Source organism: Aplysia californica, unplaced genomic scaffold, assembly GCF_000002075.1.
Source record: "Aplysia californica isolate F4 #8 unplaced genomic scaffold, AplCal3.0 scaffold00159, whole genome shotgun sequence".
In the NCBI taxonomy this organism is placed as follows: Eukaryota; Metazoa; Mollusca; class Gastropoda; order Aplysiida; family Aplysiidae; genus Aplysia; species Aplysia californica.
In genome coordinates, this window is record NW_004797429.1 from 725,529 (window position 1) to 743,366 (window position 17,838).

The following is a 17,838-nucleotide window of genomic DNA, read 5'->3' on the forward strand; positions in this document are numbered from 1 at the left end:
CACACACACACACACACACACACACACACACAAAAGCTCTAAAACTCAGTACCACAACAACATGCATTAAAAAATAGACTAAATTCTTAAGAAATAATAAGAGGATTAATTTTTTGGTTTCTCTTAGTGTATTGGGATAAAATACTCTTGACAAAAGAAACCACTGTAGGAGGTACCACCGTTGTGGTTGAACGAAGGAGAACTACAGATGTCTGTTAGTATTGTTGTCTATGTCTATGTCGTTATTACAGCTACAATCACCACTACACGATGGTGGCATCACCACCACTACCACCACCAACGCCACCAGAACCATAATAGCTATTATCATTATCATCATCATCATCGTCATCATCAGTGCAGACTGCAGAAAAACAAAACAATTTATTCGTTCAACGTTTCACCGTCTTATGGTTTCGTCAGGAACATTAAAAAAGGCAAAAACTTTGTGGAGACTGTAGAATGCTAATATTCGTAACACTGTAAAAGCTCAAAGTTTCGCCCTGAAGGTTTCTGATACTGTTCTCTTTCATTTATCAAATCCCAACATCAGCCAGTCGCCCAAGCAAACGACGGGTAAAGAACAGCATGAAACTTCAGCAGAAACGACACGGTCAAGTAAAGACAACAGAAAGTATTTTATCATACTTACCATCCAACCAGCCAGCCAATGAATTACATGTATCCAAAACAATCTCACTGATAAGCAACAGCATCGAACTTAAGCACAAACTTTACTACCACAACTGATGACTAAAAGCTACAGCACCGAAATAATCATACAATTTTTCTTAATCAAACTCGATTTCTTTCTCCTCACCAGGTCCAGGTTCCACTTCTCCCATCCTTGACCTCACCAGAGCAGCCACTACTTTGGCCACCTCGTCTTTGTTCTCTTTTCCAGGGGCTGAATTGACTTTTCGGACTCGCCCGCTGTCTGCGACCGATATGAAAAGATCAAAGGGAAAAGAAATCCCGATATAATGAAAGAGTTAAGTGCTCCATTTTTTCAACGTCAATAATATTGGTGTGAAAGTTTGAGAGAATGCAAAGGAGAAAGTATGTAGAATCAAAAGAGTTAGGGTTTTATTAAAGTCACTTAGAGGTATCAGTACAGTCTTTTTGCACGTTCCTAAATGTTTCGTTTTGAACAGAACATTTCAGGCAAATATTTCCACGGAGGGATCCCTGCGACAAAACATATGCACATGTAAATCTTTTTGGTAAACGAAGGCATTATACTAGGCTTTGAAGATAGTTTTGTGATGTTGTCGAAAATCCCTTCACGACTAATTAATGGTAGCCACGGCAGTCTTGAACAGAGGTCAACGGAGTCTCTAAAAAGGATCGTAGAATTATAGGTTTGTAATTTGATGAACTGGTTTGGGGGGGGGGGGGGGGCGAAGGGGTGTGGGGGGGAGGTTTATCTGCAGAGGGAAGGGGGCTATTCCAACCCCAGAAGAAATTGTTTTATTTCGTCACCCCCCCCCCCCCCCCCCCAATTACACACACATATGCACACCAGAATAAAAATGGAATTAAGATCAGTAGAACTAGTCCAACAGCAGCGCTGCAAAAGAAGCAATGCTCCGCTGCCGTGAATTACTACTGTCCTCGCGATAATTTTTGTTCTGTTCAGAATGAAAACGAAATGCATTGAACCTCTAGACTATAATTATTCGATTTTGACTGTTGGCGAAATCGACGGAACTCTTTGATGAAATGGATTGCTTTTTGATCAAATATGTTTTAGCTTCGAGTAAGGGAAGGATCTTCCACAGGCAAAGAAATGTAAATACAAAAAGTGGAAAACTGCATCGCCAGGACGGCATTCCTAATAACTTGAGGAGATGGGTGACGGGAGAAGAACGGGAAAGTGGAGTAGATTAGAGCATCTAGGCAGATCAATAATGGACGAATGTTAATTGAAGATGTCTGTTTCAGAGGGAAGATGAAGATGTGGGTCGTATGATGCAGTGAGGAATTAAAACAACAGCAACAATAATAGCAACAACAACAACAATAAAAACAAGAAGAAGAACAACAACAACAACAACAACAACAACAACAACAACAACAACAACAACAACAACAACACGTGGACGAAGAAAATATACAGGGCAATTTCCTTAAAACGAGAGGCTCAAATTAAGTCCTGCAGTGACCAGTCACTGGCATAAATCAGGACCGGTCACTTCTCTGGGCTGCAGGCCTACAAAATAGAATAGACAAAACATCCGACCCAATCTGTTCATTGTTCAGCGCGGAGCCCCAAGATTTGGAACGCTGGCTGCAGAGATGCCTCGCCACGGAGGTCCGGCGGTGGCATCTCTTTGGGGAGGATTCAGGGAGGTTGGACTGCCTCACCTACTACCCAAGAGAGACGGTGGCCCTGGCGAAGAGCACGCTCTTCGGAGCTCCAAACTTTTCGAACGAATAGGCCACCACACACAACAACAACAACAACAACAATAAAAAAAAAGCAACTTCTACAACGTAAAACGACGTTTTGCAAAGCACATACCTCCAGGTTTTCTGGCTGGCAGGGAGTGCTGTCGAGGTGATGGTTTCCCATTGTAGTTGTCACTGACACCTGTGGGCAGGTACGCCGTGTAGTTGTTCTTGGACACGTTCTGCTGGGCCACGAGTCTGCCATTTTGGCCAGCAGGAGGAAGTGACGTGATTTTGTGATGTCTTGGTTCAGACTGGAAGCGTCGTGGTTCCGGTCTGTCTGCGACCCTGGGGGCAAATAAATAAATGAATAAATAAATAAATAAATAAATAAAAATACGCAAATACATAAATACACAAATGAATCAATCAGATGGTGGTTTTAACATGGATTTGTAGCGTCATCATCAGAAACCGGTGGTTCAAAGCAGACAAGGTTTCTTGAAACATTATTTCAAAAGCTGCAATCGTACGTCGGCACATGCAAACTAAATCATGGGGAGGAGCCAGATGTTAAACAGAGAAAAGCCCTAGTGGGGTTACATTTTGTAAACGTGGGGAACTACTACTATATTTATATTAACTTGTTGAGGACACGCATTCTGGTCATTCGACTACGCTTGAAACTTCATTGTTGTGGGGCATAATTTCAGTATTCAAACAGATTTGCTATAGTTTGTTTGTTTGCCTGTCTGTTGTTTGTTTGTTGGTGGTTGGTTTGATTGTTTGGTTAGTTGGTTGATTGGTTAGCAGGTTGGTTGGTTGGGGTCTTTGGGGGGAGGGGGGTCAAAAACACGAAAAAGCATGTGACAATAAGCATACTATAGAGTATACAAACTCGTCTTTCTAACAATATAATTATTTGTGTCTGATGGTTCAAAATGTGCTGTAATATTGGCTTTGCTCTGTTGCAGCTCAGACATATATGTCTGCTACGCCCTTGAAAAGTGAAGCATGCTACAGGTTCTACAAATGAACGATCCATGACATGCGAAGCTGAGCTGTGATGTGATTTACAGTGGAACCACAAACGTTGTCTGTTTAAAAAAATCACTTCTGTTCATCTGCTGGGACGCAGTGAACTTGTCTTGTATTTCTCTTTCCGTCGTGACAGATAATCCTAAAGCAATATGTATGATACAGCTTTGCAGTGGCGGCTCGTGGTTTATAGAACTGACCGGCGGTCATTCACGTCGACTATTTTTCCCTCCCCCACCCCCTTCCTTCACAACACACACTCACACACACACACACACGCACACACACACACGCACGCACGCACACACGCACGCACACACGCACACACACACACACACACACACACACACACACACACACACACACACACGCACGCACACACATGCTGTCTCTCTCTCTCTCTCTCTCTCTCTCTCTCTCTCTCTCTCTCTCTCTCCTTATTCTATACCCCTACTTTCGCCATCCCCACCCCCTCCATCACTCTCACACACACACACACCACAGTAAACATTGTAATAATGTGAAAGAGCTAAAATATGCGGTAGCGTCAAGAAACAATATTATGAATAATGTAAGATGGAAGTTATTGAGATTAATAGAAACTCGCTTGATCCGCACAGAAAAAGAAACACACTACTTGAGTCTAAGCTAGAAAACAAACAGAACGTGAGAAGCATTAAACCGCTGGTCCTGGTCTCCAGTACAGTACTTTACTCGTACTTTCTACACCCACACACAAAATATCGACGTGCACTGAACCCGTTAATTATATGTAAGTAAGAACTGTCCTGTATGATGACAAAAAGTCAATTGTTACTGTACCAGTGACGCTGTCCCAAGCAGATCAAGTCTACAATCAGATGCTATACAAAGCTGGACAAAGCACACATGTTTCCGATCATTATATCATCAACTGTACTTCATCGCACTTCTCAGTTCTCAGAACTGAACACTGTGTTGTAACAAAGTGGGGAAGTGTGTCAAATGCTAATTATAGAACTTGGTGTCTAGCTGGGGTGAGGGTTGAAAAGGGAAGGGAAGGGAGGGGGTTTTCGGCCCAGACTCTGACAGCCGAGGGTCTATCGCTCCTCGTTAAAATTTTCCTTATATATCTTCACTAGACGATTCCTTCTTTCGCCGGCCAGACTCCTAAGGGCCAGGTAAGTTATTAGAGGGGAGAAAACGATGAGTAAATGCCAAACAGGAACTATAGGTGGTTAAAAAGTCAATAAACAAAAAAGAGTAGTGCCATGCTGACAATAAATGTTCTGATAGTAGTTAGAGAAAGGCTGAATGATAAATACATGTTTTGCTGGTAAAATAATACATGTGTCTGTGCTGCTCAAGACAGTCTCATTCTTAATTTTGTAAGCTACAAAGAGGCCAATCTGGCAATTAAGGGATATTCTAATCTTTCTGTGGACTGACGATGGATTTGTCCACCGCCGTGTGTTTGGCCTCGTACGTAGTACGAAGTTCCGCGACGTGATGGTTTGACGGGAGACGATTTAAAGTTACGAGCCGGCGCGATAACAAACGTGAAGGAATGAGGTTATGTCGCGACAAAACAGCAGTGAATCCCACTTGTCTATTTGAGCGCCTTCAAATCGGCAAGGTGTTTTTGAATGTTGATACATGTTTGTTTGGATTTACTTAAAACTGAATGGAAATCGTCATCAGCAATAAACCTCTAGTCAACAGTTCAGTGGACAAAAATCTGACCGGCACCGCCGGTCTTGTCCAGTTAACAAACCGCCCCTGCAGCTTTGCCTGGGTGGTAGACATAAGGGAGGTAGCTTGCCCAAGTACGACTCTCCTCCTTTTAGTTTTAGAGTTAACATTGACATTAAAGGTAGAAAGAAAGATGGCAGAGTAAAAATGTACAAAGTGTAAAGTATAAAGCTGCAGAGGTGAAGTAATCAATATGATTAGCGTTGTTGTATTGGATTTCTACTGAAGTGTGTGTGCATTCGACGCTGGTGGGATTCTCTTTACATTTCCATCAATGAACGGTGGAATGCTCTTGCGTTCATAGCGAGAACAACTAATATAGTTTCTTCGGCTCGAAATAATGTGAGCAAGGTTGTGAAACAACGCCCTAAGATCTTCTTTTTCGCTCTCCTGATGAAATGGGAATCTCTTAATCCCTCACTCCAACCACCCCCCCCCCCCCCATCCCACCTTCTCTTATAAAAACAGAAACGCTCGAATTCCCCAATTTACGAGACCATGGCAGTAGCAGAATGGGGTAAAAAAAACTTTGTTAGAAACATTTCATGTGGGCTTTTGTCCGAGGAGATCAGCACACATAAGATGTTAAAAAACTGTTGAAGAAGAGACACCACAGGGGGTGAAAAGGGGAAACGCGAGAGAACATAAAGGGATCAAATAAAATTGTGACTGTTTTGATGGACAAAAATGATACAAATTTTGTTAAAGTTTGCATTTTGTCTATTCTAAAAAACAAGAACCCCCCCCCCCCCCCCCCCCAAACCCCCCCAACAAAAAACAACAACATCAAAACAAACAAAACAATAAAAAATAATAACAACAACAACAACAACAACAAAAACAACAACATCAAAACAAACAAAACAATAATAATAACAATAACAACAACAACAACAACAACAGTGAGCTCTTGAACACAGGTTCACGTGGACTATTCCATGGCCCAAACTGTCTCAAAACGTACCCGGAGACTTGTGTGAAATAACAGGCAAACACTGTGGTTTGATAACGCTGGAAAAGTGGTCACTGGGTACTCATCGATGAAGGACGAGCCACACACTTCATCATATTGACTTGTATAGAATCATCAAAAGTTTTATGATAGGAAGAGATGTTATCTTTTTTAATTCATTGAAGTAAGATAGGCACACCCTTGGCAGAGGTTCGTTTGCTGTTCACCAGTTTGATATGGTCAATCTTCGCTCTTCCTTTTTCCTATTCCCAGAAAACATTCTCACACTTTATTTGAACACAGATACCCAGCAGCCGAGTAAGAAATTCGGGAGGTGTTCGTGGCAAAGCTGATAAATCCTTTTCCTTTTCTATTCGTTCTCTATCTTTATCTATCGTTTTGCTTTTCACTATTCTGTGATGATCAGAATCGTGTTTCCTTACTCGTTTCTGAAGCCAGGCTAAGTTTTGGATGGAACATCATCAAATCGCGAGCCTTTTGGAACTACTGCTGGAACCAGACTGCATCATAAAATAATCATTGCGATGCCGACTCTCCTTAATTTATTTATTTATTTATTTTAAAAAAATAATAAATATATATATATATTTTTTTAATATTTTTTTTTTTTTTTAATTTTTTTTTTTTTTTTTTTTTTTTGGGGGGGGGCTTTATCGACGTGAAAAACACTTTGGGTCTTGAAGTACAAAACATTAGTTTAATTGCTTTTCAGACACCTACAACAATAGAAATTTATCTTTGTGGCACGGCGTCTTTGCTTGTTGGATAAATCTATTAATTTTGCTTTTCCAGATTGTTGGCTCTGAAATGTACATTATTCAGAATTGGGGTTAAGCCGTCTGCTTTTAGTTACGAGGTACGATAAAAGCATTTACGGAGCTGTTTGACTTGTTAATCACACCCCATTAGCAAGAAAGCTGCACAAGCCACGACTTTACATGCCATTTATTTTCCTTCCCCTGCATGTCTGCAAATGCCGCATTGATTAGCTCTGTCTTTACTTTTTTTGTTAGTGGGGTTCGTTTTTCTGTTCTCTGAAACGTTTGTCAATCATACAACCTGATCTCGAAGTCTTTTAATGTGTATGTATGTATGAAGGTATGTATGCAAGTATGTGGGTGTGTAGGCATGTATTATGCAGTTAGGTAGGGAGATAGGTAGGCAGGCATGCAGGCGGGTATGTAGGTAGGAAGGTAGGTAGGCAGGCAAGCAGGTGGGCAGGTAGGTTGGTAGGTAGGTAGGCAGGCAGGCAGGTAGGTAGGTAGGTAGGCAGGCAGGTAGGTAGGTAAGTAGGTAGGTAGGTAGTAGGTAGGTAGGTAGTAGGTATTTGAAAGAACATAATCGTTCGACGGTGTAGTTTGGCGCTAACGAACCATCACCATCAAACAGCCCCTTCCTAAGCCAGTAGATACATTGTATCTCACAGAACCTCACAAGCACCAAGCCACTGGTTTCAGAACCCGTGTCTTATCGGGATGAGCGATCGATATAGATTCGATCATCGCACTCGTGAAAACGACCAACGGCGGTCAATATAAAGCACTCAACACAAGGAGAGAATTCACCAGTGCTCAGTGGGAAAATTTATTACATGTTCTTGCATCTAATCATGAACTTGCCGAGGCACCGAACATAAAGGAATCTTCAACTGGAAAACGTACCAAGCAATAGACAGTTCTGGTAGCGCTGGTATTTGACATTTCACTTCATAGCTTGCGTATTCTAAACAAAAGGGAAGAATTCGACAACAGTGGAAGTCATTCTGGAACCTTGAAAGGGAGTTGCAGAGGGAGGTATTAAATAATTCACGTGAAGAGGGAGTGCGTATCGTATTGTTTGGGGTCTCACACGAGTAAGAAACTAGTTCGTTGCAGTGTAAACACTGATAGACAGACAGACAGACAGACAGACAGACAGACAGACAGACAGACAGACAGACAGACAGACCAGACAGACAGACCAGACAGACAGATAGATAGATAGATAGATAGATAGATAGATAGATAGATAGATAGACAGACAGACAGCAGACAGACAGACAGACAGACAGATGGACGGACGGACAGACAGACAGACAGACAGACAGACAGACAGACAGACAGACAGACAGACAGACAGACAGACAGACAGACAGACAGACAGACAGACAGACAGACAGACAGACAGATAGACAGACAGACAGACAGACAGACAGACAGATAGATAGATAGATAGATAGATAGATAGATAGATAGATAGATAGATAGATAGATAGATAGATAGATAGATAGATAGATAGAACAGAGAGAGCGAGGGAGAGAGAGGGAAAGAGAGGAGGGGCAAGGAGGGCAAGGGGGGGGGGAGTGGAGAAAAAGAGAGGGAGATATATACTGAGCGAAAGGAAGAAAGACAGAGGCAGAAGGACAAAAGAAACAGAAATACAGATTTACAGAGAGACAGACTGACAGACAAAGGGAGAAAGAGAGAGAGAGAGAGAGAGAGAGAGAGAGAGAGAGAGAGAGAGAGAGAGAGAGAGAGAGAGAGAGAGAGAGAGAGGGGGGGTATGTTGATGAGGAAGTGGACAAACACAAGCTTGTTCTCTACTAAATTAAATTTCAGCACACACACACACACACACACACACACACACACACACACACACACACACACACACACACACACACACACACACACACACACACACTCTCTCCTTCTCACCCCATTCTTTAAATGAGGTGGTTTTTTGTTTTTGTTTTTGTAATTTTTTTTCGAATGAAGGCAAGGCAACCCAACGGGAATGTGTTACCTAGGGCAAGTAAGGCCCCAAAAGAAGGGCTCAAATATACTTCTATTGCTTTAAAAAAATAGGAGCAGACTGGAACTAATACGTGATGACAAGCTCAGCAATGTTTAGAAAGCTGGCCTATAATCCGTTTTGTTATAAAGCCATTATGCATATTGAAAAGTTCGGAATGCAACCAGTGTAGTATTGTCTTTTCATAACAAAACCGTCATGAATCTTTCATAAATCATTAAACTGACCATATTACACGACTGTTATGGTGAATCAGCAAATTGACAATATTACATGACTGTTATGTTGAATCAGTAAATTGACCATATTACACGACTGTTATGGTGAATCAGTAAATGGACCATATTACACGACTATTAAGTTGAATCAGTAAAATGACCAAATTACACACGACTGTTATGTTGAATCAGTAAATTGACCTTTTTACAGGACTATTAATTATGTTGAATCAAAGACTCACCATATTACTGAACACGGCTATTATGTTGAATCAGTAAATATACAATATTACATGACTATTATGTTGAATCAGTAAATATACAATATTACATGACTATTATGTTGAATCAGTAAATTGACAATATTACATGACTCTTATGTTGAATCAGTAAATTGACAATATTACATGACTCTTATGTTGAATCAGTAAATTGACAATATTACACGCGACTGTTATGTTGTCCCCACATAACAAAGCCTTTCTCAGTGTCACTGTGTTCGGGGCACACATAAATTAAATAGTACCGTAGCTTATGTAGCAGCACTTCACGCAACATTGGGTCCAAACAATTCCTCCATTCTCTAGGGGGTTGGCTTCCCTGAGACCTTTGTTCCTTGTACTTGTTAATTAAGAATATTGTTTTACATGCCAGAAAATTTCTTTAAAGCAACCTAACAACACACAAACAAACAGGGGGTCTGGGTCATGTTACGTTATCGTTCAATCCCTGTTCAACAAAAAGTTATATTTCTGGAACATAACAGTAACAACAGTAACAACAGCGGTATCAGCAATTTAAACGGTAACATAACAGCAACAACAGTAACAACAGCGGTATCAGCAAACAGCAACACCATCATTAGCAGCAGCAGAAACAATGACAATAGCAACAACAAAAACAACAAAGGTGCACACACGCAAATGCACAACAAGACAGGACATTAGGCCAAGTAAATACATGTCTCACGTGCTGGGACAACCCGCTCCGTAAAACATTCTCTCTCTCTCTCTCTCTCTTTCTCTCTCTCTCTCTCTCTCTCTCTCTCTCTCTCTCTCTCTCTCTCTCTCTGTTCAATTTGTAGCACTGTGTGTTCAATAATCTCACTGCAGTTGGTACGAATGAATTTCTATATCTGTCTGTTCTTGCTTTTTTGGAAGTGTATCGTTTACTGCGGGTCGATAGTTGAAATTCCGATGTCAATGGGTGGCTATGGTCACTAAGCATTATTTCCGCTTTTTTAAAAGAACTTTTGTCTTGTGCAGATATTCAAAGTTACTTAGGTCTCTACCAATTGTTCTTGGTGCCTTTCTTATCAACTTGTTTATTTTTATATTGAGCTGCCTTCCCAAATTACTATCATTGCAAGTGATACCAAAATTTATCAAAGTTTCTGTGGTGGAGGTGTAGAATATCTGAAGGATGGGTGGATTCAGATCGAAAGACCTAAGTTTCCTCAAAAAGTACAGCCTTTGATTTACCTTTTTAACGATATTGTTTACGTGGTTTTGCCAACAATAGCAACCACAACAAAAGCAACAGCAGCAGTAACAGCAGCAGCAATAACAACAACAATAACAACAACAACAACACCTGCAACAACATACACAACAACAGCAGCAACTGCAGCAACAACAACAACAATAACAACAACAACAACAACAACAACAACAACAACAACAACAACAACAACAACAACAACAACAGTAACATGGACAACAGCGTCAACAGCAAAAACTACAAATAAAGGATTAAAACTTTCCCTACATTGCAGTATTATAGTAATAGTCAGCGTGCCTCATGCTGTCTGCAACACTGACTACCGTACCCTAGTGCATTGGTTGTTGCCAAGCCCTTCATTATTATTTACTTTCCACCTACTGTTCAGCATTTTTTTCTGAGAAGGTATCCAGAGTTAATTCAGTTCGCATGTGTAATATGGCAATGTAGAAATGTTTATACAGCTTGAACATTCCAAAGTAGGGAAACATTCGGCGGGCCTAAGGAGTCAATAGCTTTAAGAAGTTCAATATTTACCTTTTTCATTGTCCTGCCAGTGAACTAATCTTGCTGAGAGATCTGAGCGCCATACAAATGAATGTCTAAGTGAACCACCTCAAAACATAGAACAAGGTATTCTTTGACACAGGAATTTCGATAATCTATTTGAAGATCGTGGGTGCGGACCATCCCCCCCCCCCTCAAACAAAACATGAGGCAAGTGGGGCGTTAGGAGGAGGAAGATTTTTAAAATGGGGAACCTTTAGAATTCGAACCTCGACCTTCCGTATGTTGAACAATTAGTTCATGGTAAAGTTCACCCTAGAGGCGCGCTCTCTGCTTGTTTGTTTGTTTGTTTGTTTGTTGTTTGTTGTTTGTTTGGGTGAAGAAAAGCACAAACATGGCCATTTAGTGCAGGGAAAACGTAAGACAGACGGACAGAAACGACAGAGGGAAAGTAAAGGAATAGGACGTAACAGTGACACCCTCAAGCCACACGTTCGCTCTATGGATTTCTGAATATTAACCTAAAGCTGTAAACCAGCACACTGAAACTGGGGAAAGTAATCAAATAAAACCTTCAACAATCGTTTATGGTCCTTCTTTAAAAATCGAACCTAAATATGCTGCATAGGAACAGCATAATACTCATAGAGTAATTCGAATAAAATGAAAATCGTTTCAGCAGATGTTGATATGGTATTCCCTGCCATTCAAATTGGGTGTGTACTTTGACTTGGCAACGTGTTGAATATCAACAGACGGTGCTGCTGGAGGGAAAGATGGACATAAAGGCAGACAAACAGACAGACAGACTTGCAGATATGATAAATGAATAAAAGAAGGAAGGAATTATGAAGGTCTTCAGAGAGGGTGTTAATGATTTTTTAAATAATCCTTGCGCTTTTCAGTTGTGTCAAATAGAATGGCACACAGAAAGTAAATAAAGAAACGCCTCTAAGAAATAAGTAAAAGATTATTTTGAAACTTAATCTTAGTAATTATTCAAGACATGTCTAGATCTAGATTTTTCAGTGAAGCTCGGCGTGAGATATTGTGAACAATATGAGGGGAGGTATGTGTCCACTGTGTGTTGTTGTTCGCGCTCAGTAGATGTTCTTTTTTGTTAACTTGTCAACGATGCCTGGCTCTCAACTGGGGTTTAGCCAGTTCTTTCTTTTTTTAATGTAGCTTCGACTCTGCCTGTCAGAAGCAACCCAGGCTGAGAAATATCACATTCCAGAAGAAATACCATAATACTCGACAAAAAAATCTCCCCACATGGTGATGGAACTCAGGTCTTCTACGTGTGGTGGTGAAGTGTCTAACCGCAACACCACAGACGCCCGTTACACGAGTTCGAAATTATCTCTACTTACAAAATAATAAACGAAAATAAATGCATAGTGGTAAGGGACGTTTGAGAAAATAACTGTTGTTAGCAATTCATGCCATTTTTGCAAAGAAAAGTCCACTCGTCTTTATTATACTTACCAGGCCTGTCCGGCGATGAGAAAGTTCATATTTGCTTGACGCTGTAATCTTGCTTCGAGAAAATCCATGGGTTTTTTTTAATGAGGTTTTTCTACTAATAATAGATCTAAACAGTCGATTATTCCGTCACAAACGAAATTTTCCTTGTCCAGTCAGTCATTTATACATCAAACCAAAAAGAATTTGTTAAAATTCCGCTTTGACTTTGAGCAGACTAATATTGTGGATGGTAGTTTTCTTGAACGGAAGTCCAGGGTTATAAGAGGGGGAACTCGGTGCTACTACTCCAGAAGGTGTCAAACAAAGAGCTGTATTCAGAATCACGGTGTGACCGTCCACTAGAAACGACAACAACGGGGGAAACATCTGAAGAGCTAGTAAAGGACTCCTCAGCGTGCTCATGTATTGGGTTAAAAAACACATATAATGTGTCAGAACACGATAGACGTATTGCCATAAGACGTGTGTTGACGGTCTGGTGGACGTCATTCGAGCTCTCTAAACAAAGAGAAGAAAAGAAACCCAACAATTGGGGGAGTGTCGCGCCTACGGTGTCCTTGAATAAACCCGATAAACCCGATTATAGATTATTGTGATGTTGCCAATAGAACTCAGGCTATGTGGGATCGATCTAGCGTGACTGAACCTTGTTCTCGATTTGATGATACAGATTCTTGCTTGCGACATAATGCCACGGTACTGTAGGCCTGTATTTGGGATTTGGGGAATTTTAGTTTTGTTTTATTCGGACTAAATGCCGACATGTTCCTCATCCTGAAATCGAAAAAAAATGTCATTCATATTCAGCTCTATATACCAAAAACAAATGAGTAGTTGAGCTTGAACTTGAAAGAAAGAAAGAAATTTGAATTTCAGATTGGTGAATAACCCTTCCCTATCCTGCAACCCTTTTCTCATGTCTCTGCATACAATAATAGATGTAAAAAAGCGAAATATGGTTTAAATACTCCCGCACAAGCGTAGAAATATCACTATATCGGAGTTCGTGCTGTTTGATCTCTTGGTATCATGTTGGGCTATGTTACTGATACATTTGGTTTGAATCTGCCATGCGGCATTACTTTACATTGGCTGTTTTGGGGAAGTTTTTTTTTCCGAGGAATTAGAAAGATGAGAGTTATAGGCAGAACAAGAAGAACAAAAGGAAGAAGAATAACGAGAGGTACAAGAAGTACAAGAACAAAAAGAACGAGAAGAACAAGAACAAGAAGAACGGGAAGGACGAGAAGAACGAGAAGAACGAGAAGAACGAGAAGAACGAGAAGAACAAGAAGAACGAGAAGAACGAGAAGAACGAGAATAACGAGAAGAACGGGAAGAACGAGAAGAATGGGAGGAACAAAAAGAACAAACAAAACAAGAAGAATTCTGTAAAGAAAACTCTAGTTTGCTCTATGGAGGACGGGACGACAGGAAGTCGGCGACACTGGCCGACCCAGTCAGCCATTTCAGTCTTTTTAGCATGCTTTTGGAAACGATACAGGTCTAAAAAATACCGATTTGGTTATCCTTTACTTTCGGGAAAAACACTTTGATTTGGGACTTCAAATCTGTACTTTATCCAAACTTTTCAAGGCCTGTCCAATTTTATGCTTCTTTTTCAAATTTACAGGAAAATTGGTCAACAGCCTCAAACAGCGAGTTCTGTACTTCAATGGACAATTCAAAGACAGTTTTTTATTGTAAGTTTTTATAAATGTACAAGTCTCCATAGCAAAACCCCCCGAATAATATGGTGATACGAATTAGAGTTATATTTTCCTAAGTATTCGTAGACCATTTGCGAGTACATTAGTCACAATTATGTTAATACACAGATACCATCAACTAAATCTCCTAATGCTCTTCATGGCAGCAAGGCTGTGTCTCTCGACTTGTTTGATTCTTGAATTTGCATTGACGGTTGATTAACGAGGACCGTTTCAGTCAGCAGGGGGGCCTAACAAAACCAGGGAGCCGTGAATGCCAATCTTAAGAATAGCATTCGCTTTAACCACCGTTCCTATACGAAGCAGTGTTCTCTTTTTTTCACAACACGTGATACATAAAATCAGGGGCTCCTTTTTGGCGCGAAAAACCGCAGAGTAATTTGACAGAAGGGCTAAATCCTGTGTAAAGCCAGGTGGATTTGCATCTACTCATTCCAAGTTCTCCATTTCAATTCAAAATCACGATGTCCCCGAAGCGATGTAACCGAGTATATAAACTACAGATTATTTCAGCGGCTGAAGAAGTGAAAATAACGAAACTCTCCTTATTTTGAAGGCATAAAAAACAATTACAAGTGGTCACAAAATGATAAATGCAAAGTAAAAGGGTACTGCAATTCATAACGTGTAATGAATTACCTGTCCCTGATAAAGGTACAATATTATATGCGTGTGGATAGGACAGAAATCTCTAGCAACAATGATCGTTGGTGGACATAATATTTAACCCTGTCCGTACGCCCTGGGGTAATTTTGTGCTCCCGGAGTTGTATTCGTCACATTTGAGAATACTTGTAATACGAAGATCTCTTTGAAACGTTCATTATTTCTTTTTAAAAATCTTTTTGACAGACTGCTGCGCAGAGCGGATGTATCGGATTAACGAGTACATAATATACATGTAATATCCTCTTCGAAAAGTGGTGGCACAGAGTTCCCCACGTCGTATGGATACGATAGTAAAACACAACGTACGGATAGGGTTAAATCCTAATCCCTGTTACAAAATCAGTTGCTGAGTACAGAGCATCCTGACAAACGGCGCTAGTCAGTGACCTGCGGTTAAACAGATGCCCAGTGGTCAAATGTGTGGTAATTTTGGATCGGGTCACGACAGGTTATGATGCTGACCACTGCACTTGACTATCATTATGATCTTTGCTTTGCTTCATCAATAAATAATAACAGTTATAATGATGATGATGATGATGATAATAATAATAATAATAATAATAATAATAATAATAATAATAATAATAAATAATAATAATAATAATAATGATACAATGTAATAATACTAATAATGATAATGATAATAATGATAACGATAATGGTAATAATAAAAATAATAATAATAATAATAATAATAATAATAATAATAATAATAATAATATTAATAATAATAATAACAATGGTAATAGTAATAACGATAATGGTAATAAAATTAATAATAATAATAATAATAAGAAGAAGAAGAAGAAGAAGAAGAAGAAGAAGAAGAAGAAGAAGAAGAAGAAGAAGAAGAAGAAGAAGGTAATTAATTCTATAGTGTCTACTCCCTTACAATACATCCAGGCGCTCTACAATACACTAATGAAAAACAACAACAAACAAACAAACAAACAAGAGAATGCACCTTGACGAACAGTAATGGCATGTTTGTTAAGTCGTCTGTGTTGGTGTAATATGGTGTAGGCCTATTTCTTAACCTTGATGCACTATTTTATCTGTGTATATTTGTATGTTTAAGCCTAAATGTGTATGTATCACCCCCCCCCCTATTCCCCCACCCCTGTCAAAGGCAAAACCAGACATAGTACCCGAAAGTGTCGTAGCGCTGGACCAACGTTAAAGTTTCTCCCCCGATATCGATATTAGATTCTTCTAACTCTATCACTTTGTGACAGTGTCGGGGCCTATAGTGATATTATTATTATTATAATTTACATGAATAATAATAGTCCTCACATATTATGAATGTCGGCGGAGACGTGTTGTGAATAGTGTCATTGGGTGCATGACCTGTTTCTTTGCTCTTTTTGTGTCTTTTGGGGATAGGTGAGGTGGGCTCTCGAGGCCTAGAGGTTAAGGTGTTGGCTTCTCATTCAAAGGTCCCGGGTTCGAATCCGGGAAGCGACTGAAAAATTGTCTTCTCTAATATTGTCTCCTCTCACATCCTTTCCTGCTCTCTAGCAATGTTTTGTCGTCTGCTTTCGTCTCCTCTTTCTACCCCCACCCCCTCACCTCCTTTGCCCCCTCCTCTGGGCTCCTGAAGAACCGACTGAATATCGTGATGTAAGCAAAATCGGCCTTTGGAGGGAGAAACATATTGCACCCATTTAGATTTTTAAATAAGAAAGTATGTACATTGTAACCCAAATCACCTCACAGAAATCAATACATGTGCAGTGGAATGTATTTGGTCGCTTTAAAGCACAAGGGGGCTATCCCGAAAAACGCTGTTTTGAGAAAATCGAAGGTAAAGTTTTTGCCCCTTGTTCAGTTTCTTTGAAAGACAAGGAGACTTTTCTCCATACCTAAAAATTTATAAACACAAATGAAACCAAACTTCTCCTATAGGTAGGGCAATGCCTAATTTTGGTGTAGGTCAAGATTTTTGGAAACCCCCGAAATCTGGGTTATCCCGCGTGTCATTAAAAGCGACCATTTATTTGTCTAATTTATTAATCTGTTTACCGAGCAGTAAGCAAACTTTTGTAATCTCGGTGGGATTTGATGTGGAGAAGGCAAGTGTATAGTATAAGTCACGTTTCTTTCACATCTAGATCAAAATAGAGAAAGCCGAGAAGAAAAATATTATTGTTCCTAAAAGTAGGGCTGAATAATAACTCTCCCACAGTCATCACGTCTTCTTTGTGTGTTTATTTGTTCTTTTTTCTGCTAACCTGCTCGGGTGGACAGCGTATTGGTCTATTTTCCTTGACCTCCGTAAAATTCGTTTTATAACATAACAAGAATAGAAGGGAATTGTACTAATAACGGAGCTTAGGTCGGCCATGAAAATACAGCGTTATTGTATTTCAAGTTATCTTTCATATATATATATATATATATAGACTCTAGTAGAGGTTTTACGGCACTCGCAACTACATAATGTCATAATAATAGTCCCACGGGGTGGATGTCAACAGAGAAGTCTTTACAGTGAATCGGGCTTACTATCTTCCATGTTTAAATCGGAGGTCATATTGATATATTATTATTTTGATAACAAAGATTATAAAGCGTATAGAGCTGGCTGTTGTGTGGGAATCTATACAAATGCTTTATAAAAATATATATTTATAACTGTTACCGTATATGTAATAACTAGTGGATTCAATTCTGTCCTGAATAAAAGAAGAGTCCACGTGTTTTAGTGTTGGTTGGGATATCATAGCTATAGCATGAGCGTGTATATATATACCCTTCCCCTTCTCCCTATACACACAATATCACACACACACA

The 17,838-nt window shown here is 39.8% G+C and overlaps 1 protein-coding gene across 1 annotated transcript in view; it reads right to left on the bottom strand.

The window, feature by feature from the left end:
- The window catches only part of LOC101853384 (zinc finger CCCH domain-containing protein 13), a gene marked incomplete in the record, with an annotated part of 41,413 nt that overhangs the window by 8,815 nt on the left and 14,760 nt on the right, over positions 1 to 17,838 (bottom strand). Inside the window, 2 exon segments of the mRNA XM_013082116.2 lie at positions 821 to 937; positions 2,525 to 2,739. Coding sequence (XP_012937570.1) covers positions 821 to 937; positions 2,525 to 2,739 — 332 coding nt within the window.